The sequence below is a fragment of the Martes martes genome, assembly GCF_963455335.1.
Source record: "Martes martes genome assembly, chromosome: 6".
Classification (NCBI taxonomy): domain Eukaryota; kingdom Metazoa; phylum Chordata; class Mammalia; order Carnivora; family Mustelidae; genus Martes; species Martes martes.
Genome location: NC_137893.1, coordinates 101,615,123 through 101,642,581, shown reverse-complemented (window position 1 = coordinate 101,642,581; position 27,459 = coordinate 101,615,123). Strand labels below are relative to the sequence as shown.

The 27,459-nt window shown below is 39.2% G+C and overlaps 1 protein-coding gene across 2 annotated transcripts in view; it reads left to right on the top strand.

The window, feature by feature from the left end:
* DST (dystonin) overlaps positions 1 to 27,459 on the top strand; it is a gene marked incomplete at its 5' end in the record, with an annotated part of 401,175 nt that overhangs the window by 120,706 nt on the left and 253,010 nt on the right. For both annotated transcript variants that reach the window (XM_080806480.1, XM_080806481.1), the window contains one exon: positions 19,709 to 19,770. In XM_080806480.1, coding sequence (XP_080662606.1) covers positions 19,709 to 19,770 — 62 coding nt within the window. The remainder of the gene's footprint in view (positions 1 to 19,708; positions 19,771 to 27,459) is intronic.

Genomic DNA, 27,459 nt, shown 5'->3' with positions numbered 1-27,459 from the left:
TTTTAATCATACTTACTATCTAGCACAGAAGCAGTAGACTGGCTTTGCTCTCAGCAAGGAGGGACTACAAAAGAAAATAATGTCAATTTCATTTAGCTTCAGATGTTAACAAATAATGGTCATAAAAAACAAAAGTTGAGATTCATCAACATTGGGAATTTAAATTGATTAAGCCAGTGATAAGAAAGGGGCGACTCCAGAATTTCTTTTTTTATCCTGTCATTTCTTGTAGAGGAGGAAGAATTCTTTTTAAGTTGTGTGGAATTGAACCTTGAAAATGAGGGAAGAGAGACTGTCTCAGCTATAGTCCTACAGTACTTCTTTGTATCATGCAACAGCATGAGAATCTCCTGTTACCAAAAGTAATTAGAACAGAGGCTGAACAATACTCCTCATTGGGAGATCTGGTATAAGCTTGAAGTATATGGGACTTTGCAGTAGTGACTAAGCTAAGAAATTACTGGGAAATGACATTGGTATACTTTTACCCACGGAGTCCTCGATTGTGTTGCATATTCTCTTTTTTATAATGAATAATTCAGTGGCATAATTTTGGTGGAATTTTCCTAATAAGAATCCTGCTTTTAATAAAACAGGGGCAGGTGCCTGGGTGGCTCAGTCTTTAATCATCTGCCTTTGGTCAGGTCGTGCATGATCTGAGGGTCTTGGGATGGAGACCTGCTTTGGGCTCCCTGCTCAGAGGGGAGTGTGCTTCTTCCTCTGCCACTTGCCCTGCTTGTGTTTCCTCTCTCAGTGTGTCTCTCTCTGTCAAATAAATAAATGAAATCTTAAAAAAAAAAAAATAAAATAGGGGCAGAGGGTAGATGCTGGGGCAAAGGCTCAGAGGTGTTAAGTATCTTCTTTTAGGTCTGTAGTCCCACACTTGGGTTACATGGATCAGTGGGGGAAAGTTGGATTAGTTGTAGCTCTACACTTACAGAAACAAACCATAATGATATTTCTGTAGGACTATTTGGCAAGATTTTCAACTAAAATGGGAGCAGGGACTTCCTTGCTCTTACCATTATACCTACAACCTCCAGTCACAGATGATGTTGTCTAGGACCACTGTTGGTGAGGGTCACATCAGGTGGACAAGGGAGCTGTTACTAGGATGAAGGGCAGAGCCTCTAGGTGGTGATTGGGTGCAAGCTGCCAGCTCATAGGTGGCCAGAGGTGGGACTAGGCAGGGGCGGGAGAGGGGAGGTGATGTGTGTCAGGTCTAAACCATTCTTACCCAGCTCCCTGCTCATCAGCTGTACAATGTCATCAGTTTCAGGAGCTGGTCTTTTCATGATCCCAGCTATTTCATCCGGCCAGTTCTTCTTCTATAATGATAGAAATCTTAAGAACTTTTCCCTTGCAGTTTTTACTGTATTATACTACAGAGCTATTTCTGGGCAGTGGTGGGGAGACTGAGCAGATCCATCCCCTTATTCTCTACCACTTGTATCTTTCTTCCACAGGACTCCAACACTTCTTTTCTTTTTTTCCTTCCTTTCTTCCCTTCCCTTCCCTTCCCTTCCTTCTTTTCCTTTCCTTCCCTCCCTCCTACCTTCCTTCCTTCCTTCCTTTTTTCTTTCTGTTTCTTTCTTTCTTTCTTTTGATAGAGTCTTTTGCAAAGTGTTGTCCAGTCTTTTGAAATTCACATCTGAACCTTATTTTTTTTTTTTTTTAAATTTTTTATTTTAATAAACATATAATGTATTTTTATCCCCAGGGGTACAGGTCTGTGAATCATCTGGTTTACACATTTCACAGCACTCATCATAGCCCATACCCTCCCCAATGTCCATTTCCCCACCACCCTCTCCCGTCCCCCTTCCCCCCCGCAACCCTCAGTCTGTTTCTTGAGATTGAGTCTTTTATGGTTTGTCTCCCTCCCAATCCCATCTTTTCATTTTTTTCTTTTCCTACCTCCCCCCAAACCCCCCCACCTTGCATCTCCCCTTCCTCATATCAAAGAGATCATATGATAGTTATATTTCTCCGATTGACTTATTTCGCTAAGCATGATACCCTCTAGTTCCATCCACGTCGTCGCAAATGGCAAGATTTCATGTCTTTTGATGGCTGCATAGTATTCCATTGTGTATATATACCACATCTTCTTTATCCATTCATCTGTTGATGGACATCTAGGCGCTTTCCACAGTTTGGCTATTGTGGACATTGCTGCTATAAACATTCGGGTGCACGTGCCCCTTCGGAGCACCACGTTTGTATCTTTAGGATATATACCCAGTAGTGCAATTGCTGGGTCGTAGGGTAGCTCTATTTTCAGTTTTTTGAGGAACCTCCACACTGTTTTCCAGAGTGGTTGCACCAGCTTGCATTCCCACCAACAGTGTAGGAGGGTTCCCCTCTCTCCGCATCCTCGCCAGCATCTGTCATTTCTTGACTTGTTAATTTTAGCCATTCTGACTGGTGTGAGGTGGTATCTCATTGTGGTTTTGATTTGTATTTCCCTGATGCCGAGTGATGTGGAGCATTTTTTCATGTGTCTGTTGGCCATCTGGATGTCTTCCTTGCAGAAATGTCTGTTCATGTCCTCTGCCCATTTCTTGACTGGATTATTTGTTCTTTGGGTATTGAGTTTGATAAGCTCTTTATAGATTTTGGATACGAGCCCTTTATCTGATATGTCGTTTGCAAATATCTTCTCCCATTCTGTCAGTTGTCTTTTGGTTTTGTTTACTGTTTCCTTTGCTGTGCAAAAGCTTTTAATCTTGATGAAATCCCAATAGTTCATTTTTGCCCTTGCTTCTGTTGCCTTTGGCGATGTTCCTAGGAAAAAGTTGCTGCGGTTGAGGTCAAAGAGGTTGCTGCCTGCATTGTCCTCAAGGATTTTGATAGATTCCTTTCGCACATTGAGGTCCTTCATCCACTTTGAGTCTATTTTCGTGTGTGGTGTAAGGAAATAGTCCAATTTCATTTTTCTGCATGTGGCTGTCCAATTTTCCCAGCACCATTTGTTGAAGAGGCTGTCTTTTTTCCATTGGATATTCTTTCCTGCTTTGTCGAAGATTAGTTGACCATAGAGTTGAGGGTCTATTTCTGGGCTCTCTATTCTGTTCCATTGATCTATATGTCTGTTTTTGTGCCAGTACCATACTGTCTTGATGATGACAGCTTTGTAATAGAGCTTGAAGTCTGGAATTGTGATGCCACCGACTTTGGCTTTCTTTTTCAATATTCCTTTGGCTATTCGAGGTCTTTTCTGGTTCCATATAAATTTTAGGATTATTTGTTCTATTTCTTTAAAAAAAATGGATGGGATTTTGATAGGGATTGCATTAAATGTGTAGATTGCTTTAGGTAGAATAGACATTTTCACAATATTTGTTCTTCCAATCCATGAGCATGGAATATTTTTCCATTTCTTTGTGTCTTCCTCAATTTCTTTCATGAGTACTTTATAGTTTTCTGAGTATAGATTCTTTGCCTCTTTGGTTAGATTTATTCCTAGGTATCTTATGGTTTTGGGTACGATTGTAAATGGGACTGACTCCTCAATTTCTCTTTCTTCTGTCTTGTTGTTAGTGTAAAGAAATGCGACTGATTTCTGTGCATTGACTTTATATCCTGACACTTTACTGAATTCCTGTATAAGTTCTAGCAGTTTTGGAGTGGAACCTTTTGGGTTTTCCACATATAGTATCATATCATCTGCAAAGAGTGATAGTTTGACTTCTTCTTTGCCGATTTGGATGCCTTTAATTTCTTTTTGTTGTCTGATTGCTGAGGCTAGGACTTCTAGTACTATATTGAACAGCAGTGGTGATAACGGACATCCCTGCCGTGTTCCTGACCTTAGCGGAAAAGCTTTCAGTTTTTCTCCATTGAGAATGATATTTGCGGTGGGTTTTTCATAGATGGCTTTGATAATATTGAGGTATGTGCCTTCTATCCCTACACTTTGAAGAGTTTTAATCAGGAAGGGATGCTGCACTTTGTCAAACGCTTTTTCAGCATCTATTGAGAGTATCATATGGTTCTTACTCTTTCTTTTATTAATGTATTGTATCACATTGATGGATTTGCGGATGTTGAACCAACCTTGCAGCCCTGGAATAAATCCCACTTGGTCGTGGTGAATAATCCTTTTAATGTACTGTTGGATCCTATTGGCCAGTATTTTGGTGAGAATTTTCGCATCTGTGTTCATCAAGGATATTGGTCTGTAATTCTCTTTTTTGGTGGGATCCTTGTCTGGTTTTGGGATCAAGGTGATGCTGGCCTCATAGAATGAGTTTGGAAGTTTTCCTTCCATTTCTATTTTTTGGAACAGTTTCAGGAGGATAGGAATTAATTCTTCTTTAAATGTTTGGTAGAATTCCCCTGGGAAGCCGTCTGGTCCTGGACTTTTGTTTGTTTGGAGATTTTTGATGACTGTTTCAATCTCCTTACTGGTTATGGGTCTGTTCAGGTTATCTATTTCTTCCTGGTTCAGTTGTGGTAGTTTATACATCTCTAGAAATGTATCCATTTCTTCCAGGTTGTCAAATTTGTTGCCATAGAGTTGCTCGTAGTATGTTCTTATAATTGTTTGTATTTCTTTGGTGTTGGTTGTGATCTCTCCTCTTTCATTCATGATTTTATTTATTTGCGTCCTTTCTCTTTTCTTTTTGATAAGTCTGGCCAGGGGCTTATCAATCTTATTAATTCTTTCAAAGAACCAGCTCCTAGTTTTGTTGATTTGTTCTATTGTTTTTTTAGTTTCTATTTCATTGATTTCTGCTCTGATCTTTATGATTTCTCTTCTCCTGCTGGGTTTAGGCTTTCTTTGTTGTTCTCTCTCCAGCTCCTTTAGGTGTAGGGTTAGGTTGTGTATTTGAGACCTTTCTTGTTTCTTGAGAAAGGCTTGCACTGCTATATATTTTCCTCTCAGGACTGCCTTTGTTGTATCCCACAGATTTTGAACTGTTGTGTTTTCATTATCATTTGTTTCCATGAATTTTTTCAATTCTTCTTTAATTTCCTGGTTGACCCATTCATTTTTTAGAAGGATGCTGTTTAGTCTCCATGTATTTGCGTTCTTTCCAAATTTCCTCTTGTGATTGAGTTCGAGCTTCAGAGCATTGTGGTCTGAAAATATGCAGGGAATGATCTCGATCTTTTGGTACCGATTGAGACCTGATTTATGACCCAGGATGTGGTCTATTCTGGAGAATGTTCCATGTGCACTAGAGAAGAATGTATATTCTGTTGCTTTGGGATGGAATGTTCTGAATATATCTGTGATGTCCATCTGGTCCAGTGTGTCATTTAAGGCCTTTATTTCCTTGTTGATCTTTTGCTTAGACGATCTGTCCATTTCAGTGAGGGGAGTGTTAAAGTCCCCTGCTATTATTGTATTACTGTCGATGCATTTCTTTGATTTTGTTATTAATTGGTTTATATAGTTGGCTGCTCCCATGTTAGGGGCATAGATATTTAAGATTGTTAGATCTTCTTGTTGGACAGACCCTTTGAGTATGATATAGTGTCCTTCCTCATCTCTTATTATAGTCTTTGGCTTAAAATCTAATTGATCTGATATAAGGATTGCCACCCCAGCTTTCTTCTGATGTCCATTAGCATGGTAGATTGTTTTCCACCCCCTCACTTTAAATCTGGAGGTGTCTTCGGATCTAAAATGAGTTTCTTGTAGGCAGCATATTGATGGGTTTTGTTTTTTTATCCATTCTGATACCCTGTGTCTTTTGATTGGGGCATTTAGCCCATTAACATTCAGGGTAACTATTGAGAGATATGAATTTAGTGCCATTGTATTGCCTGTAAGGTGATTGTTACTGTATATTGTTTCTGCTTCTTTCTGATCTACTACTTTTAGGGTCTCTCTTTGCTTAGAGGACCCCTTTCAATATTTCCTGTAGAGCTGGTTTGGTGTTTGCAAATTCTTTCAGCTTTTGTTTGTCCTGGAAGCTCTTTATCTCTCCTTCTATTTTCAATGATAGCCTAGCCGGATATAGTATTCTTGGCTGCATGTTTTTCTCGTTTAGTGCTCTGAATATGTCATGCCAGTTCTTTCTGGCCTGCCAGGTCTCTGTGGATAGGTCCGCTGCCAATCTAATGTTTTTACCCTTGTATGTTACAGACTTCTTTTCCCGGGCTGCTTTCAGGATTTTCTCTTTGTCGCTAAGACTTGTAAATTTTACTATCAGGTGACGAGGTGTGGACCTATTTTTATTGATTTTGAGGGGCGTTCTTAGCATCTCCTGGATTTTGATGTTTGTTCCCTTTGCCATATTAGGGAAATTCTCTCCAATAATTGTCTCCAATATACCTTCTGCTCCCCTCTCTCTTTCTTCTTCTTCTGGAATCCCAATTATTCTAATGTTGTGTCGTCTTATGGTGTCACTTATCTCTCGAATCCTCTCCTCGTGTTCCAGTAGTTGTTTGTCTCTCTTTTGCTCAGCTTCTTTATTCTCTGTCATTTGGTCTTCTATGTCACTAATTCTTTCTTCTGCCTCATTTATCCTGGCAGTGAGAGCTTCCATTTTTGATTGCACCTCATGAATAGCTTTTTTGATTTCAACTTGGTTAGATTTTAGTTCTTTTATTTCTCCAGAAAGGGCTTTTATCTCTCCGGAGAGGGTTTCTCTAATATCTTCTATGCCTTTTTCGAGCCCGGCTAGAACCTTGAGAATTGTCATTCTGAACTCTAGATCTGTCATGCTACCTATGTCTGTATTGATTAGGTCTCCAGCCTTCGGTACGGCCTCTTGTTCTTTTTTTTGAGGTGAGTTTTTCCGCCTTGTCATTTTGTCCAGGTAGGATTTGCTTTCTCCTGCTGTGGAATTCCGCTGTTCTTGGTGACTGAAGTTGGTTTTGGATCGGTTTCTTGTTGATCTTCTGGGAGAGGGGCCTGTTGTAGTGATTTTCAAGTGTCCTTGCCGCAGGCGGAATTGCACCGCCCTTGCCAGGGGCCGGGCTAAGGAATCCGCTCGGGTTCGCTTTCGGGAGCTTTTGTTCCCTGAGCGCTTTCCGTAGAGTTCCGGAGGACGGGAATGAAGATGGCGGCCTCCCAATCTCTCGGCCCGGAGGAGCCGAGAGCTTGGGGTTCCGCTCCTCAGTGCGCTCTCAGAGCAAAGCGCCCAACAGTCCCGCCTCCCTGGCTTGCGGTCGCGCTTCGAGGAAAGCAGTCAATTGTTGGAGCTGGAGAAAAGCGCCGGGTCGCTTTTGTCTCTGTGGCCTCCGGCCGCGCTCCGAGCCCACCCAGCCTGCGACCGGCACAAGGTAACCCCGGGCTTAGAGCTCACTCCTCGGCTTTGTCGCTATAGCCGGCTTCCCCGCTCCAATACCTGTGAGCTCTGTGGCACTCAGACACCCCCAGTCCTTCTGTGACCCTGCGGGTCCTGGGGTTATGCTGACCCCACCTGGGTTTCCCCCCAGTTTAGCCTCTGGAGCGATGTCTCCCAGTGGAGCCGACTTTTAAAAGTCCCGATTTTGTGCTCCGTCGCTCCGCCGCTTGCCGGGTGCCGGCCCCTCCCCCCGGGGTCTATCTTCCCGTCGCTTTGGATTCACTTCTCCGCAGGTCCTACCTTTCAGAAAGTGATCGATTTTCTGTTTCTGGGATTGTTGCTCTTCTTCTCTTTGATTTCCCGTTGGATTTGTAGGTGTTCACAATGGTTAGATAAGCTATCTAGCTGATCTCCTGCTACCCGATGTCGTCTCAGCCTGCTACTTCTCCGCCATCTTGACTCCTCCCCACATCTGAACCTTATTAATAAAACAGAAATCTCATGCTTGCCCTAAATTCTGTTGTGACCTCTTGGTAAAGCTTTGCAATTAGCTTTCCTGTATTCTTGAGAACGACTGATCTGCAGAAGGTGAATTTCGTCTTTTGTGTATCCTCACCACTGATTTGTCCAAGCCTCACTTTATACTTTTTGTTGTTAGTTACCTTATTAAGAAGTTAGCATTTTGTTTTCCAAGTATGAAATTTATAATATCGACTATGCTTTTACAAACTGCATCCTCTCCCTACCCTGTGCCTTCGTAGCTGTAAAACCCTGGGCGAGTTGTTTGACCTCTAAGTGCCTCTGTTTCTTCAGTCATAAATAGACATGATCTCACAGGATTGTTGTGAGGATAATATGCAGTATATGTGTGTTGTATGTATGTTGCTGAGAACAATACCTGGCAAAGAGTAAGTGCTCCCATGTTGTTTGCCACTGTTATTATCCTCCTTCAGTGAAATGGGTAAGCTCAGGCTATTCTGTGGCGGAGGCAGGGACTCTAATAAAACAAAGACAATTAGAAAGAGGGAGAAAGGAAGCGAAGGGTACTTACTGAGCACATACTTTAAACTTCTCTGCAAAAGTCGATATATATATTTTTTAATCTATGGTATATTTAGAATAGAGTTAAAGATCAATTGTGGATATTTCAAAGCATATTGGCAACTACTGATCTAGCAGGGTCTTCTTCCTTGGCATAATCGAGTGTGCTGGTTCCCTGTAGCTGAAAATACCTAGTTATCTTTTTGTTGTTGTTTGTCATTTTGAAGTTACAGTTCATACCGTTTCTATTCAGAAAGGAGGTCTGTCTAATGTTTCAGACAACATAGGCATTCTGAAGGTGCTCAGTCTGTTGCTTCTTTAGAACAGGGGTTCCCCTTTCTTCCATCCCTCCCTTCTTTCCTTTTAAAATTTCATTCATTCATTCATTCATTCATTCAAGTAGTCTCTACACCCAACGTGAGGCTCAAACTCAGGACCAGCCAGGTACCCCAGGGGTTCTCATTTTTTGACGTTTTTTCATTCATGCTCAAGCGAAGGTCTTGTAAATTGGAGACCCCTTGTTTCTCCTGCATTATTTGATTAGGGGGCTTATTGTTGGATGACATAGAAAAGCTGTGGGTTTTCGAATTGGATTAAAGATCCCATTTAGGTTGTGGAATCTTAGGCTGATTTCTTAATCTCCCCAAATCTTGTTTTTTTCTATTTTTAAAATGAAGAGGTACCATCCAGCTCAAAGAACTATGATTGAAGTGAAATTTTTTGTGAAGTGTACATAAACACTTGCTGGTGGAATTGCTTCCGAAGGGTGTGTGTCTGTGTGTATAGCACATACCGCAGGGCTTTCTAAGTCACCTTCATAGCATGCATATCAGGGATGAGTTAAACGAGTTAGGCTGGGTATTGTTTTTTATTCCAGGGGAATTCTGCCTGGGGTGTTGGAGAATGTGATGAGCTAGTTCAGCAGTGAAATGGGACATCCTATTGGTTTGCCTCACTGCAAAAAAAGTTAGGAAATCAAAACTCTCTTTTTAAGGGATTTCATATGAACAGCTTTAAATTAAAAGGATAAAGATAACTTAGTTTTTTTTTTTTTTTTAAAGCAATAGTTGTATATACCCTGCGCAAAATAGTGCAGGAGGCTGGCTTTGCTAATGTTTGTTTAAAAGGGGGAGTTGACTAGTTTTCAGCTTGTAAGTGGGAGTGTCTAGTCAGTGTTGTTCTTTCTGCATAGAAAGTTAACAGGACTCTGACACATCAGAGTTTGTACGGAAAGTTTAGGGGACTCTTGGACATATTTCTCCCAGAATGATGGGGCAGCTCATGAGGAATGATCAAGACTGGAACGCAAAGCTGGTGGCGCTGATGTGCTGTATGGGTTAGTAGTTTGACCTGTAATATCACTTTCATGTTTTCAGTACCGAGAAGGGAAAGTTGCATTACCTGTGGTGTTGGTTTGTGTGGCGGGAGTTTAGCAGTCCGTGGGGTACCCTTCAGAAATCTGGAGAGGCTCGCATAGTAACTTCTGAGCCTCGCTGGAGAGAACTTTCACCCTCTCGTTGTACATAGGGTATGTGTTTAAACAGTCCTAATATTTGTTTTAGGTATGATTACTAAGTGGATTTAATTTTGATTGGATTTTGCTGAAAACTAGTCAGTCTAGGTTGTAATGATAATCAGTGCTGTTTTTGCACACATATTTGTTTTTTTCCAAATTCTGTTATTCTTTGCATTCTGTGTCATTACATATTTTCAGCCAGGTTGTACTTTATAAAATGATCATAGATGTATATTTTTACATGGAACTTACTCTGTAAATGAAATAATTTTCCAATAGAGGAATGTTCTAAAACTTCATTCAGAAAAATAACTGGAAAAACTGTAAAATCTGTAAAACCAGTAAAATCGGTTAAAATCTCAGGAGTGGTTTTCCCTATTTGTTGTCATAGCAACGTTGCCCTAAATATAAATCTCAATGTTAGACATCCCTTACTGAAATGAAATAAAGAACCATCATGAGACTTGTAATTGGAAAATTAGATGGTGTAATCTGGAATACTCCCTTTTGAAATAACTCCCTTTTGAAATAATGCTTCTGGAAAGTGGCACATCACCATCTCCCCAGACCTGAATTATTTCCTGATCTTAAGCTGCTTTCCTGAAGGAAGCTGAGGCCCTTCAAGTCCGCCATACCTCTTTCCTCATTGTTGTAGCGCTGTAGGAGGCTTCTAGTGTTGAAGAAACTGCCTTGATATACTTGAATGGGAGTCAGCTAGGTTCATCAGGGTTTAAAAGAAAAGGTTTAGGTGTTACTGTTAGAAAATAGTATCAGAATTTATGAAATGTGTGTGTTACTTAGCTTACTCTTGGTATCTTACTCATGTACTTTAGTTGTGGGTCATAATTCCGAGGTGTATTTCCTCGGCATTACCTCAGTATTACCTCACAAATATTTAACTCCCACCTTATATTTTCAGCAGGGCTTTTGAGCCTTTAGCAGAAACCACCACAGCCAAACCTCAGTGATCGAAATAACCTTTTTAGAGTTGTATCATTTAACTGAATCTGTCATCTGTACCAGGAGGAAAATTATTTGATTAAATCACCATTCTTTATATACCATGTGGGTAAGAAATTAATCAATAAGTGATTTTTTAAGAACATATATTCTATTTCTTCATATTCCTTAAAATAGAGGACCATTTTTTATTAATTTAGAAAATAAGAAATATATTTTATTAGCCATTAGGTGCCAAAAGGAGAAGAATTTGTATAATATACATAATTATGTACATAATTATATATTGTATATAACATATATAATTATATATAACATATACATATATTAAATTTAATGAGACAGAATAAATTTGTTTAGAGTTTGTATTACATGATAATCTAAAAATTTAATAGAATTTTGGAGGATAGTTTACAGGAATGCCTTAATCTTGTATTCTGTACATGATATGAAAGCTGTCTATCCTTGAATTATGAAGATTTTTTTTTTTTTTTAATTTATTTATTTGTTAGAGAGAGAGCGAGTGAGCACAAGCAGACAGAGTGGCAGGCAGAGGCAGAGGGAGAAGCAGGCTCCCCGCGGAGCAAGGAGCCCGATGTGGGACTCGATCCCAGGACACCGGGATCATGACCTGAGCCGAAGGCAGCCGCTTAACCAACTGAGCCACCCAGGCGTCCCGAATTATGAAGATTTTTAATAAATAATACATTTTAATTTTTTTTCTTGATGATTTAAGATTAGGGTCCTAGGTTATTAATTGGATGGGAATAATATGGGTATTGCCTAAGAGGTAATCTTTTTTTATTCCCCTACTCTGTTTACTTTTTGCTGGAGGCTTGGGAAAGCAGTGCCGGAAAGGTGATATAAGTCCTAGACTTTGGTGCAGAGGTTTGATTGTTTGCATTCGCTTGTCCAAAGTTCACATGGCACCGCAGAGCCAGGTTCTTCCACACCATTGTCTGTGACTGAGATGTGTGCAGCACTTCCATTTGAAAGATGACTGTCTCTTCCATGTAGAGGAGGCAACTCTGGAGGGAATCACAACACTTTTTATTTTTTTAAAAGATTTTATTTGTTTATTTGATAGACAGATAGAGCCAGAGAGTACAAGCAGGGAAGTGGCAGAGGGAGGAGAAGCAGGCTCCCCACTGAGCAGGGAGCACAATGCAGGGCTCCATCCCAGGACCCTGGGATCATAATCTGAGCTGAAGGCAGACACTTAACCAACTGAGCCACCCAAGGCACTCTAACACTTGGGTTTTAACACAGGGCTGGCTTCTGTCTTGCTAATCTACTTCTTTTCCTCCGAGTCCGAGTCCCATTTGACTGCCCTGAGCAGGGTTGGTCTTTTTCTCATTTGTGCTTGCTTACATGGTGAATGCTGCATCGTTTGCTCTGTTGGCATGCTTTTCACACTGCTTTTATGTCAGGTGCCCTCTCTAGATGATGAACCCCGGAGAGCAAGGGCCAGTGCACTTTCTATCAGCATGGTGATCCCAGTACTGCTGTGGCACTGGGCTCATCATATGGCTTGATAGATGTTGGAATGAATGACTAAATGAGGGATGTATAGAATCTGTGTTTTATCAGTAAGTAGGACAAGTAGTTGCTTCTTATTCTTTGTTTTTGCCTTATGTACTAGTAATTTAGGTTCATTCTGAACTCTTTAGGAACAAGGCTCAAAAATGTCTAAGATGCCATTATTGCTTTAAGAAATACAGTAGTATATCTACTTGTATAGATTTCAGTTGTTCTTTTTGAAGCATAATTAATTCACATTTGGGGTATTTATTTGTTAAGTGCATAAAAGCACTATAACATCTTCTCTGGGATACACAAAGGTGAATAAGGTATAGATGATACCCTAAAGGGGCCAAGAGAGGAATTAATACATATTTTGTAGATGATAATATTGGTTAACAATTACTTGATTTCATTGTTCTTGGGGAGAATTGTGCCTAGAGGTTTTACATAGGGAATTAGTGTTTTTTTTTTCCCCTCTGGATAAATAGCCAGAGGTCAAATAGGTGGATCAACTACCCTATGGTCATTCTATTTTTAATTTTTTGAGGAACATCCATACTGTTTTTTTTTTAATTAATTAATTAATTAATTAATTTGACAGAGATCACAAGTAGGCAGAGAGTCAGGCAGAGAGAGGAAGGGAAGCAGGCTCCCCGCCGAGCAGAGAGCCCAATGTGGGGCTCGATCCCAGAACCCTGGGATCATGACCTGAGCCGAAGGCAGAGGCTTCAACCCACTGAGCCACCCAGGCACCCCTCCATACTGTTTTCTATAGTGGCTGTACCAATCTATATCCCCACCGACAGGGTACAGGGGTTCCCTTTTATCCACGTTTTCTCCAGCACTTGCTATTTCTTGACTTTTTGATAACAGCCATTTTAACAGGTGTGCAGTGATATCTCGTTGTGGTTTTGGTTTGCACTTCCCAGATAATTAGTGATGTTGAACATCTTTTCATGCGCTTTTGGCCATCTGGAATTCTACCAGACATTCAAAGATTTAATAGCTGTCCTCAAATTGTTTCAAAAAAATTAAAGAGGAGGGAATATTTCCAAACTCATTTTACGAGGCTAGCATTACCTCGATAACAAAACCAGACCATGACACCACACACAAAAAAATTATATCCCGATATTCCTGATGAACATAGATGCAAAAATCTTCAACAAAATATTAGCAAACCAAATTCAACAATAGATTAAAAGAGTCATACATCATAATCAAGTGGGATTTCTTCTGGGTGATTTGACATTCACAAATCAATCAAAATGATACACCACATTAACAAAATGAAGGATGAAAATTATATTATCTCAATAGGTGAAAAAATGTTTTTTATCGTAATGGATGTTGATAAATTTCAACATCCATTATGATAAAAACTCTATAAAGTGGGTGTAAAGGCAACATAGCTCAACATAATAAAGGCCATATATTAAAACTACAGCTAACACCATACTCATCAGTAAAACACTGTGTGCTCTTGAACTTTTGTTTGTTTGGAGTTATTTACTGATTCAGTCTCCTTACTAGTGATTGATCTATTCAGATTTTCTATTTCATGATTTGATCTTGGAAAATTGTATGTTTCTGGGAATTTACCCATCCTAGGTTTAATTTGTTGAGGGTATAATTTGTTCATAGTAGTCTCTTCATGATCCTTTGTATTTGTGTGTAATCAGTTATAGCTTCTCTTTCATTTCCAATTTTATTTATTTGAGCTCTCTTTTTCTTTGTAAGTCTAGGTAAAAGCTTGTCAATTTTATCTTTTCAAAGAACCAACTCTTAGCTTCATTGATCTTTTTTATTGTTTTTGTCTCTATTTCATTTACAGATGGTCCCTAACTTATGGTGATTCAAGTTAGATTTTTTGACTTACTCTAGTGTGAAAGTGATATACATTCAGTAGGAACTATACTTTGAATTTTGATTTTTTTTTTGGCTCCTGATATATGGTATAATACTCTCTCATGATGCTAGGCAGTATCAGCTGCAGCTCCCAGTCAGGCATGTGATGACACAGGTAAATAACTGCTATAGTTACAACCATTCTATACTTATAAAACGTTCAATATTCAATAATTCAGCAGTTGATAAATTACGTGGTGAATCAGAACTTCATTATAAAACAGGCTTTGTGTTAGATAATTTTGCCCACCTGTAGGCCAGTATAAGTGTTCTGACATATTTAAGGTAGGCTAGGCCAAGCTATGATGTTCTATAGGTTTGGTGTAATGTATACATTATCAATCTATGATATATTAAATCTCTGATGGGGTTATTGGGGAGTATAGCTCAGGGGAAGAGCATTTGACTGCAATTCTGATGGGGTTTTTGGGATATAACCCCATTATAAGTTAAGGAAGAATTTTCCACTCTGATTTTTATTATTTCCTTCCTTTTTCTAAATTTGGGCTTTGTTTACTCTTATTTTTTAGTTCCTTTAGGTGGAAAGTTGGATTGTTTATTTGAAAATTTCCATGTTTTCTAAGGCAGGCCTGTGAACCTCATTGCTGTGAACTTTTTGCTTAGAACTGCTTTTGCTGTATCCCATAGATTTTGGAATATTATATATACATTTTCATTTATCCCAAGGTATTTTTTAATTATCCTTTTGATTTTTTTGTTGACCTTTTAGTTGTTCACTAGCATGTTGTTTAATCTCCATGTATTTGTGACTTCTGTTGCTGTAATTAGTTTCTAGTTTCATACCGTTATGGTCAGAGAAGATGCTTGATATGATTTTTATCTTCTTAAGTTTGTGGAGACTTGTTTTTTGCTCTAATATTTGATCTGTCCTAAAGAATGTTCCATGTAATTGAGAAGAATGTGTATTCTGCTGCCTTTGGATAGAATATTTCATATATATGTATTAAGTCCATCTGGTCCAGTGTATCATTTAAGGCCAATGTTTCCATATTAATTTTCTTTCTGGATGATCTATCCATTGATATAAATGGGTTGTTGAAGTTCCATATTGTTATTGCATTGCTGTCAATTTCTCCCTTTAGGTCTTATTAATATTTGATTCATATATGTAGAGTGCATAAATATTTACAAGGGTTAAATCGTCTTGTTGGATTGACCTTTTTATCATTATATAACGTCCTTTGTCTCTTACACAGTCTTTGTTTTACAGTCTAGTTTGTCTGATAAAAGTGTAGCTATAGCAGCTTTCTTTTCTTCTCTGTTTGCATACAATATGTTTTCCATCCCTTCATTTTCAGTCTGTGTGTATCCTTAAATCTGAAGTGAGTCTTTTATTTGCAGTATATAGATGTCTTGTTTTTAAATCCATTGAACCAATCTGTGTCTTTTGATTAAAGAATTTAGTCCATTTACATTTAAAGCAATTATTGGGGGATCTGGCTGGCTCAGTTGGTAGAGCATGCAACTTGATCTTGTGGTTGTGAGTTCGAGCCCCATGTTGGGGCTTAAATCTGTAAAATAAAATTTTTAAAAATGAAATCTTTAAAAAAATAAAGCAGTTTTTGATAGGTATGTACTTAATGTCATTTTGTTAATTGTTTTCTGGTTATTTTTGTAGCTCCTCTCTGTTCCTTTCTTGTTTTGCTTCCTTCCATTGTAATTTGATAACTTCTTTTAGTGTTGTGCTTTGTTTCTTTTCTCATTATCTTTTATGTATCTACCTTAAATTTTTCCTTTGTGGTTACTGTGAGATTCACCTGTCTCATTCTTTATACATAACAGTCTATTTTAAGTTGGTATTAAGTTGAGTTTGAGCACATTCTAAAAACTGTATCTTTTTTCTTTGCCTCCGCCCTTGTGTTTTGTGTTTTTGATGTATCTTAAATATTTTTGTTTACCCCTTAATTTACTATTGTAGTTATAGTTGATTTTACTACTTTCATCTTTTAAACTTCACAGTAGATTTTCAAGTGGCTAATCTACTACCTTTATATTTGCTTTCCCAGCACAGTTTTTACTTCTATAAATACATGCTTTCTTGTTATCAGTTAGTGCTTCTTTTCAGCTTGAAGAAGTTTCTGTAACATTTGTTGGGAGGCCAGTTTAGTGGTGATGAATACCTTTAGCTTTTACTTGTCTGGAAAACTATTTATCTTTCTTTTAGTTCTGAATGATAAACTTGCTGGGTAGAGTATTCTTGGTTGGAAGTTTTTTTTTTTTTTTTTTTCCCTTTCAGTATTTGGAATATATCATGCCATTTTCTTCTGGCCTGTAAAGTTTCTTCTGAAAAATGAGCTTATAGTCTTATGGGGCTTCCCTTTTATGTAGCAAATGGTTTTTCTCTTGCTGCTTTTAAGATTCTCTCTTTTTCTTTTAACTTTTGACATTTTAATTACAGTGTATCTTGGTGTGGGTCTCTGAGTTCTTCTTATTTGGAGCTTTCTATGCTTCATGGACCTGGATGTCTCCTTCCTTCCTTAGGTTAGGGAAATGTTCAGCCATTATTTCTTCAAAAAGTTTTTGCCCCTTTTCTCATTCTTTCTCTTCTCTTTCTGGGATGTAAATGTTATCCTGCATGATGTTGTTTTATGGGTCTCTTAAACTATCTCCACTTTTTAAAATACTTTTTATTCTTTTTGCTCCTGTGTTTGGCTGGGTTCCATTGCCTTGTCTTCCAGGATGATCTGTTCTTCTGCTTCATCTAGTTTGCTGTTGAACTACTCTGATGTATTTTTAAGTTCAGTTATATATTCTTCAGCTCTGTGACTTCTGTTTAGTACTTTCTTAATATTTTCTATCTTTTGAAGTTCATCCATTCTTCTCTCAAGTTCTGTATCTTAATGACCATTGCTTGAACTCTTTATCGGGTAAGTTACTTACCACCAGTTCATTAAATTTTTTCCTGGGGTGTTATCTTGTTCTTTTGCTTGGAACATATTTCTGGGTTCCCTCATTTTGCTTGTCTCTCTACATTCATTTTTGTTTACCAGGCAAATCACCTACCTCTCCCCATCTTGAAGGGGTGATTTTGTATAGGCGATGGACCTTATCATTCAACTTTACCCTAGCTCTTGGTTGTCTCTCAAACTTTTGTGATCATTTAAGCAGCCTGCTTTATCCTTTGTCCCAATTGTTGGGATTATGTCAAACCCTGACAGTCTTCCAAAGGAAGGGATCTCAGTCAGCATTTATTTTCTGGCTGACTGGAAACCAGACCCTCAGGCAGCCCCTTTTAAAGTATGCAAATATATACAGTCCTGTGGGACCATAGTCATAACCTTTCCTGGGTCTGCAGACCAAGTGCTTTAGAGATGTCTTCTTGGCAAGAGTTGAAAAATCAGGGCTCCAGATGAGTGAATAAGCTCTTTCTGGGAAGTACTTATAAGCCGTAGTGAGGCTGAGGGAGAGTACAAAGGTGGCCGCCTCTGGCCCATGTTTTCTGAGAGCTCCTCCGTGGTTTTTCGATGTATGATAAACCTGAAGCCTGCCCCTTTGGCTAATGCTCCAAGACAAGTAAATAGGCCTTTTCCATAGGAACAGTGGGGGTGTGTTTCAGTCTCATGTTTGTGCTTTGCCCTGGGAGCTGTAGCCTGCCAAGAACTATCTCACCTATTCCAGTTCCATGGAGCCCAGCAACAGAGTCCACCCTGGCCACCAGAGATAAGGGTTTAAGGGTCACCCGTGTGTGGACTGCATGTGCCCACTGGCTTCAGTAGACTCCATGTGAGGCCTAGGGCTGGGGAATCCCACCACCTTCAGTAGTGCTTTGGGGCAGTCCAGGGTGGAACAGGGCTGCCTACTGGCTGAAGTGGGACTGTGGAAGAAGGGGGTGGTGGTGCCCTTGCACGTCCAGCAGAAGCTTTAAGATTAGCTAATTAGCTAATGAATCTCCTTTTCATGTGGTCTAAGTGCTTTTTAAACTGTTGCTTTTGTGCTGGTTCCATAGTTGAGTGAGTCTGTGTGTGAGCCCTTTAAGAGTGAACATTCTCTCTCCCACACAGCCTTTTGGTTCTCTTGGATGTAAACGCTGTTGTTTTTCAAAGTAAAGTATTTTGGGGGCCCATTTCTCTGGTGCAGGTCCAAGGGTTGTGATGCCTGGTGTAGGGCACAAATACCTTCCTCAGGGAGATGCTCTACATTTGTGAGATCCCTGCCAGTTGTGGGTCCCTACATCGGGGGTAGGGTTTTTGATGAGACCATCTCCTACCTATCTCAGTGTTTTGTTGGTTTTTTTTGTTTTTTTTGTTTTTTTTGTTTTTTGGTTGTTGTCATTGTCCTTTGTCGTGGAGGAGATGTTTGGCTAGTTTTCAGGTCTTTATCAGAGGGAATTCACTCACACATGGCTGTAGATTGGGTGTGTCTATAGAAGGTGAGTTCAGGGTATTGCTGTGCAGCCATCTGAATCCAGTCCCCTTAACCGTGTCCATAAATACTTTTAATAAATAGAAAAGCATTTTCAAAGGAACTCCATTTCCATTAAAATAGTTTAAGGGCACTCAGGGATGAAGAATGAGGAGGGAGAGAGTGAGATATAGCCTATCCCTAGGGAATGGATGGAGAATTTCAAACTGTGGTAGAGAAGGAACAAGACCACTAAAGAAGAAAGCACTATCCTAGATACAGAAAGGAGGAAGAAGGGAAACAATTACATAGGGAATTGCTGCCTAGAACCAGGGAGGTGGAAGGTAGTATAGTTTCAAATGTCAGTTCTAGGTGTTGGAAGGTTATGGTTTTCTTTTGTAGTAATGATGTGATGAACCACAACTTTCTAGTACTCTTTCTCCTTAAATCATAAGAAGCCTTCCCTCACTCTTCTGTGTACCATGTCTGTGGTAACCATGGCAGTATTAGCTCTCTGTAGTGAGGATCTAGTTGGGATGTTTCTTTTTTACCAGACAGTTCAAAACCGGGTATCTAGAAAAGAAGGAACATGGTTAGTCATTAAACCAGCGTTTACTTCAGCCAAAGGACCTGAATGTGAGTCCTGCCTTTTATCACAGCGATTAAATGTTTTGCTAAATAGTTGTGGACAACAATTTAATCCCTCTAAGTCTTGGTTTCTCCTTCTACAAGATGAGAATGGCACTACTTACCTTCCCTCTTTTAGCTGGAAGACCAAATAGGATGTAATATATGGTCAAGTGCTTAGGGAAGTTCAGGGTAAGGGCTCACCTGAAGCTAAAAAGGTTTTTGTCAGACAGCTTCTTCGGAGTGGTACCTGTGACGGAGTTTATGCCAATGGAATGCGCAGAGGGGTTTATTTAATGGAGTAACATTGGCAAATACAACCCTGCAAAGAGACCAGCTTGACAGATGGCCTTCTAACTTTCTTATGGCTAGCTGTAAGCTGCCAAAACTTAACAGGAAAATCCAAACATACTAAACAGTATTTTTTGAAGACTGTGTTTTTATTTATATGTATAATCATGATCAAAGTCTCCTCTTCATAGATTTTACCAACTTCATGTTATGTCTTTTCTTCCCCTTACAGATGAACGGGACAAAGTTCAAAAGAAAACGTTTACAAAATGGATAAATCAGCATCTCATGAAGGTCGGTTAATATTATTTTCATATCATGGAATTGTTTAGCATACTTTTAATTTATTGTGCAGGAATAGATCGTATGGCTCTGAAGCATAGCTATTCAATAGCAAGTCGAAAATTTAAATTCTAGAGCATTTGACATGCATTTTAGTTATCTATAATTATCTGGTGTGTGGCCTGTGGGTAATGATGAAGGCGAGAAGGTAAGTACATGGTGATTACAGTGCATTCTGTGACTTAGTTAAAACCCATTATTACTGGACTCTGTAAAAAGTCTTAGCATATAAGAAGTATGTAAATATTTATGTATTAGGGCATGGAAAGACTTCAGTTTTCAGTAAGATTTTTTTCTCTCTCAAGATTGAAACCAAGTTCTGACATCAGGTATATATGTGGATGGCAGAAGGTTATATGGGAAAAAAGGTGGATTATAGAGACAGAAGTCTAGAGTTCTTTAACTTCCTGTACTTGGTATGACCTAGATATTGGTGCTTATGTGTATATTTCTCTGTGTAGTAAATAGTCGTGGTTCTGAAATTAATATTTCTTTGTGTGCTCTGGGACACTTTGAAGATCTGTTGTAAGCTCTGCAGCAAAATACACATACACATAAAATTTGCATACAATTTCATGGAGTTATTGGTTCCCACTGAAGCCCTTCTATAAATCTCAGCTAAAGCACCTATATGACTTCACAATGAACTATTAATCAGTTTTTTTCTCCCTCTTGTGGATAGTCCTCAAGTTGGAGACAGGTAACGTTTTAAGTCTGCTGTTTGGGAGTTAGAAAGAATTTTCTCACAAAGAAACATTATTTTAAATGTGGTTATATTCTTAAGCTCTTCACAAATCCTATTTAAAGCATCATGTAACAAAGGAGTACCAATAATGTACCAATAAAGTACCATAAAGCATGTAATAGCCTTCTATAAAAGTGGTTCTCGTTTCAAGGGGCATAAAATATCACCTGAGGGATGTTTGAGTCCTCTCGCTTTTGCTATCCGTTGACAAAATCCTTTTCCCAAATTCTGATGTATCCTTCAGGCAGGCGATGTCACCCACTCTCCAACTGAGAATCATTTCTGTAGGGAGCTTCTGGTACTGCTGGGAGTTGAATCCTTTGTATTTTGGCAAGAGATAAAAGGTTGAGACACAGTGCTTTGTGGTGATTTTGTGGTGAGGAAATATATTGTGAATACTAATGAAGGATGCCAACAGTTTACCTACTACCCTCTTCCAGGCTTCTGTCTCATCACACACATATTGTGAGTGGGACTCCTCCACAGGATGGGGCAGAGATGATGGGTTGATGTGAGGGTTGTGGTATGAAACTTTGGAGTTGGAGTCTCTGACAGGAGTTCCCCATTTCTGAGGTGAATCCAAGGGAAGCAGAGTTTGTGATGCAGAGGTTCCCCTTTGGTAGCTGATGCCCTGGCAGTCTTTGTAACTGTGGCTCTCTTGGCAGGGCATGTTAGGGGACATGAAGAATTGCCCCATGTCTTCCAGAGCGTAACTGCTATGGTTCCAACTGTTGCCAGTGGATACCAGAGAGAAGTAGAAGCAGACGTGAGGATGACCCCCATAGGAACTGTATCACTGGCTATTTATTGGGGGCCTACTCTGTGCCAGGCCTGTTGGACTGGACCATTCATCTTATGAGTAGTTCATAAATTGAGTGGTTGAATAAAAGGAGACTTCCTTTGCTAAAAATGTCAAAAGACTATTTGAGCTGCTTGAGGACAAAGGCTATATTATTTATACAGTGCCTGGCAAGAGTATTCTCACTGTGTGTAATATACATTGCATGCATTAAATCATTTAATTCTTTTAGCAACTACCCAAGGTGGTTTAATTTAGTGGTTCAAAGTCAGACAGCAAGCGTTCAAAGCTTGATTTACCTGGACTATGTGACTACTTTTTTTTTTGTTTGTTTGATAAAATGACAGATCTCAAGATCTAAGGCTTACTTCTGCTGCAACGCAGTAAGAATTGGGAAAATATGTTATTTTATGCAGAACAGCCATTAGATACCAATTCAACTGCTTAGGGTTGTAATCAAATTGGCTTATTTGTTTCCTGAAGTATGTTACAGTGTCAGAGTTTAAAGTTAAGTCTTATTAAATGAGGAGTCACTGGAGGGAGTGGAGGAAAGCTAGACAGTAGAGTCTTGGCTAACTCCCACTGTCGGTTGCTTACATTCTTGTTCTGTTTTGCTCTAGTGTCAGCTCAAAGTAGTCTTCCCTTATAATCTTAAAAATTTTGCACTGAAATCTCTGGCACAAAACTCAAATATGTGAGAACATAATTTTTTAATCTTTCATTCTTTTATGTCTGGTAGTTATAGCTTTAACCTCAAACATTTAGAGGCACCAGGCTGTTAAGGTTTGTGTTGTTATTAGTTAACCAGGGAAAGGGCAGGCTTCATGTGATCTTTTCCATGTTTTGCTCAAGTGATGGAAAAAGGAATGTGGCACTATGTAGTCAGCCTCTTTCCTCTCACTAAAAAAAGCGCTGGACTCTTTTGCCCAAGGCGGCCATTAGTCGTAATCCCACTAGTGGGAAATACAATATAACTATGTGAATTTTAAGTAAAAAATTTTAATATTAGAAAGTAATATTTTTTTCTGTATTGATTTTCTTATGTTCTTCATTGAAATGTTGAACATCTTCAAGGGAGAAACAGGGAAAGGAGAGAAGTGGGTCCCATGTCTTTTTTTACCTTACCATATTCCTTTTTAGTGAGTGAGAGTTATGTTATTTGAAGAGTTTTTAATAAAATGGGATCATAGGAGAGGATGTCTATGACAAATAAGTCAATAAAATGAAAATGAGTAAGGAGAGAAAAAAATGAGAATGAAGTCACTTAGATAATTGGATAATTCTATGTGTTTTCTTTATGTTTTATCCATTTTAACTATAGTCACAAGTTGTATTTAACCCATGGGGAAAGGAGGGGGTTAAAGGGGAAATCTAGGAGAAGAGAGTAAAAAGGTGAGGGAGGAGGTTAAAGGGGAAAATATGGGAGGAATGATTGTCTTGTGCACTAAGGGTGCTCTCACACAGCCCCAGAGTTGTGCCTTAGGATGGCCCTATGGGGTTTAGGGTCTAGAGACTCTGCTCTTGGCTCAGCTGCCAGAGAGTGCTGACTCCAGCTAGAGATGTGTTTCTCATCTTCTTACAAATTTTGCGCTTTCTAAATTATTATTTTATTTATTTTAAAATAATATTATGTAAGTATTTTACCCTATTTTTTCCAGCACAGTTTTGTTTCCAGGGAGAACTGTTCTTAGTAGTTCTGCTGCTTTGGGCAATGAGGCCATTGAGAAGTTTAGTCCTGAACAGATATGACTTTGCTGAATTTTTTCTTTTCATTTTACAAATTATATATTTTGCTAAGTTAGAGCAAATTGTCTTTGAAAGAAGAATGGCTCCCAAAGTTATTAGTCTGTGGCATGTGAACCAAAGATGGGAGGCAACACGAGGTCAGACAGGACTTGTGTCCAGGCTTTACAGTTTATTATTCGTGAGACCTTAACCTTCTTAGGCTCTCATCTGTAAAATGGTGGCAGTGGTAGGTTAGTTTGAGGATATAAAAGAGATAATTCAGTTAAACATAAAATGTTAATTGGAACATTGTGTATGTTGCCTCAGGAACCCTTCTCCTCTCTCATCCAAATCCCTTTTCTTACCTCAGGTACTTTCCCTTTTATTTATTTATTTTTTAAAAAGATTTTATTTATTTATTTGAGAAGGAGGGGGAGAGAGAGAGAGAAAGAGAGAGAGAGAGATAGCAGCAGAGAGCACCAGCTGGCGGGAGAGGGAGAAGCAGGTTCCCTGCGAGCAGGAAGCTTGACCTGGGGCTTGATCCCAGGACCCTGAGATCATGACCCGAGCCAAAGGCAGAGTCTTAAAGAACTGTGTCTTCCCGCCACCCCCAAGCCTGGTGCCCCAGTACTTTCCCTTTTAGTAGAAAAAGCTGAGATTTAGGTTCAGAATCTGTAGAGGTAGTAGATTGGCCTGTTTCCTTTTTGCCTTCGTGTCCTACTGGGACACGGAAGAATTATTTATTTGAGGTAATCCTGTTGGCCATACCCTCCTCTCCTCTGTTTGCATTGCTCCGCAGTCATTTATGAGTTGACTTTGGGGCCCAAAAGTCATTCTGGTTTCTCTTTTCCCTCTTCTCCCACACACTCTCTTTGCGGAAAGGGAATCAGTGCAGGCCCACCAGACTTCTGAAAGGTTGGCCATTTGTATTCCTCAGTTGTGATTGCACTTAGATTCATAGCTGGAGGGCATCTTCCTCATCCTCCAGTTTGCTTCCTTCCTTTACAGAAGGAAGAACTTTACTGGCAGAACTGTAGTACACTTCCTGAAATGGGAATATAAGAACAGGGGCTGTGTCCAAAGTTTGGTTTCCTTGTGTACTGGGATGGGTTGCAGATCTGCCAGCGGGGTCCCCTTGGCTAATAGGCTGTGTTTACTTTTCTCTACCTGCACTTTTAACTGCTCACCAATTACTCCCCATGCTTTAGGAAGTTACGGTTTATGCAGCTGCAGAATAGCGTAGACCAGTGCTTAGGGCATGATTTTAGCATGGTCAGATTTTACAAGTTTGTATGACTGAAGAAAGTAAACATTGTGGAGTTTTTAAATGACGGCTTAAGTTACCATTACATCCATCTGTGTAAACATTTTTTTCCTTAGAATATTTGGGTAGAATATTTTTTTGGGGGAGAAAAACTGTATTAAAAAATAATATAGCCTCATTTCATATTCACAGAGCTTAAATTACATTTGTTTAAAGTAAACAGATACTTAATTAAAACTTACATTTGGTGATGAACGGAGGCCTCTGGCATTTTTCTAAATGTACTTAAATATCAGTGTTCTCATATTTCAGCTGTAGGACTAAGCCTGTCCTTACACTGATTGTTCCGGCAGGAGTGTTTTCCTTTTGGTGCATTATTCTTCAGAATACTTTAAAGAATAAAGTCCAGTTGACACATCAAAGTCTGCTCCCTCTGCACATCTCTTCACACACTGAATAGAGTGGGTTGTTTACCTTGCAGATTGGATATTTAGGTAAACTATCGGTGTTGGTAACATTTATGTATTAGTCTTTAGCATAATTTTAATTATAGCATTAAAAACCATGAGCTGGTTGATCTCAAAAATGTTCATGACTTCAGTTAGGTAATTTTATCCAGAGAATTGTTCTAAGACATAAAATTGATGATAGTCTTTAATTATTTACAGTATTTTTTAAAAAATATTTTATTTATTTATTTGACAGACAGAGATCACAAGCAGACAGAGAGGCAGGCGGGGGTTGGGGGAAGGCAGGCTCCCCGCCGAGCAGAGAGCCCGATGTGGGGCCCAATCCCAGGACCCTGAGACCACGACCCGAGCCGAAGGCAGAGGCTCAACCCACTGAGCCACCCAGGCACCCCTACAGTAATTTTTTAATGTCCATTCTACTCCTGGAACTTTATAAACTAGAGGGTCTTATATTATTATTTAGTTTTTGTTGTTACTGATCACGTGCAATTCTGTTTGGCTATTTAGAAATCAGCAAGATGGTAGTATAAGAAATGGCACCTAAGATTTAAGTACCTATGATTTAGCTTTTCCCTTACTCTGGGGAAAACAAGAAAGAAGGAAGCCCTTTGTTTTCTGAAGTACTTCAGTAGTTACCAAAGATTAGAAAATTTCCTGTATAATTGTTTATTTATACCTAGAATTAGAACTTGAACCGTGGCCGAGAGACTGTATTTAAGAGGAATAATTTAAGGAGATAAACAGTTTTTAGGACAATGTTGGAGTCTAAAGAAGTCCATATAATGGGCTTTCCTTACCTTGAGTCATCTAACTGGCAAATTATAGTGGAGATAAATTCTTCTGTACCAGTTAGCTATAAGTAAATTTATCCCTTAACATTATATAGTAGGATATTTGGTCTGAATTTTAATTTATTGGTACATAAATTTGGAGAGGAAGGGGTACATTTGGAGAGGAAGGGGCCCTGGATTCCAATATTGCACTATACCCTATGTGGTGGTTACTGCTTGGTTATCACACGGGAGACAGCTGGCTCTGTTCCATCTTGTCTTTGGAAAGCTTCGTTTATTCATAGCCTGGATAGCTTTTGCCCACATTTTAAAGTCAACAACTTCATGGCTCTAGTGAATCAATCACATTATTCTTTATTTTCTGATTTGGTGGCTGGAAGGAAATGTATATCCCCAAGCTGAGAGCAGAGTGATAACTTTTAGAGAGTAGAGAAAAAGTTTTAATTTGCTCTATGTTCTTGACCATTGTATACTTCTTGAGTGATTTTACATCTATGGGCATAGATAAGATGGGAGAGTATATGCAGCATTGACTTCATAAAGGGCTAAGGAAGAATATAACTTCTGAGAGTATAAGGCAGTGGTTTGGTTCTTAAAATCTGCAAATAATATGTATGTATTTAAAAGACCTTTGGCTTACTTGAGTGGTTCTTAAACTTTAGCTGCATCAGACTCACTTAGAGGGCTTGTTAAAATAAAATAGATTGCAGGCCTTACCCCAAGAGCTTCTGATTCACTAGATCAGGGATGAGGCCTGGAAATTTCCATTTCTAGCAAGTTCCAGGAATTTGTGTTTCTAACAAAATGCTGAAGTTGCTAAGCTGAGGCCACATTTTGAGAACACCTATCATGGATAAATGGATAAATATTACAATTAACCATCAGTTTCATTTGATATAAACAAAAATATTTTAATATGTTTTATTGAGCCTATATGCTAGGTGCTTTACAATATTAATAATAGTTGCTACTAGAACTTGAGAGGTAACCATGTGCTAGGATCTGTCACTGTCATGTCTTGGTTTATTTTTTAAAATTTATTTTTAATTAAAAAATTTTTTTTAATTTTTATTTCTTCGTTTGAAAGGGAGATATGCACAAGAAGGGGTCATGGTTGGAGGGAGCAGAAGAAGTAGACTCCCTGCTGAGCAGGGAGCCTGCTATGGGGCATGATCCCAGGACCCCAGGATCATGACCTGAGCTGAAGGCAGATGCCTAACTGACTGAGCCACCCAGATGCCCCACTTGTCTTAGTTTATTTAATTCTCACAACTGTCCTTATGGACTGGTCCTGACTATTTTATCCCAGTGTTACAGATGATAAAATTGGTAGAGAGGTTCCGTAATTTCCCAACATCATACACCTAGTAATTTTTAGGACTGTGCGGAAAACAAGGCTAAGAGAGATTATGTAATTTCCTATAGATTGGCAAAGGAGTCTAAGGAGGAAGTGAAAATGCATCCCAGTACAGATCTTTTGCTGTCTCAACTGCACTGAAATCTTAAGGATGAATTTAGAGTCCACTGATTTTTTTTAAAAAAAGAATTTATTTATTTATTTGACAGAGATCACAAGTAGGCAGAGAGGCAGGCAGAGGGAGAGAGGAGGAGGAAGCAGGCTCCCCACCGAGCAGAGAGCCTGATGTGGGGCTTGATCTCAGGGCCCTGGGATCATGACCTGAGCTGAAGGCAGAGGCTTTAACCCACTGAGCCACCCACTGAGCCACCCAGGTGCCCTGGAGCCCAGTGATTAAAGCTGAAGGAGAAGCTGAACTTGACATTTAGACATTGGTCTGATTTCTCTACAAATATGACTTGATATTTAAGTTATTTCTGTTGTGATATGA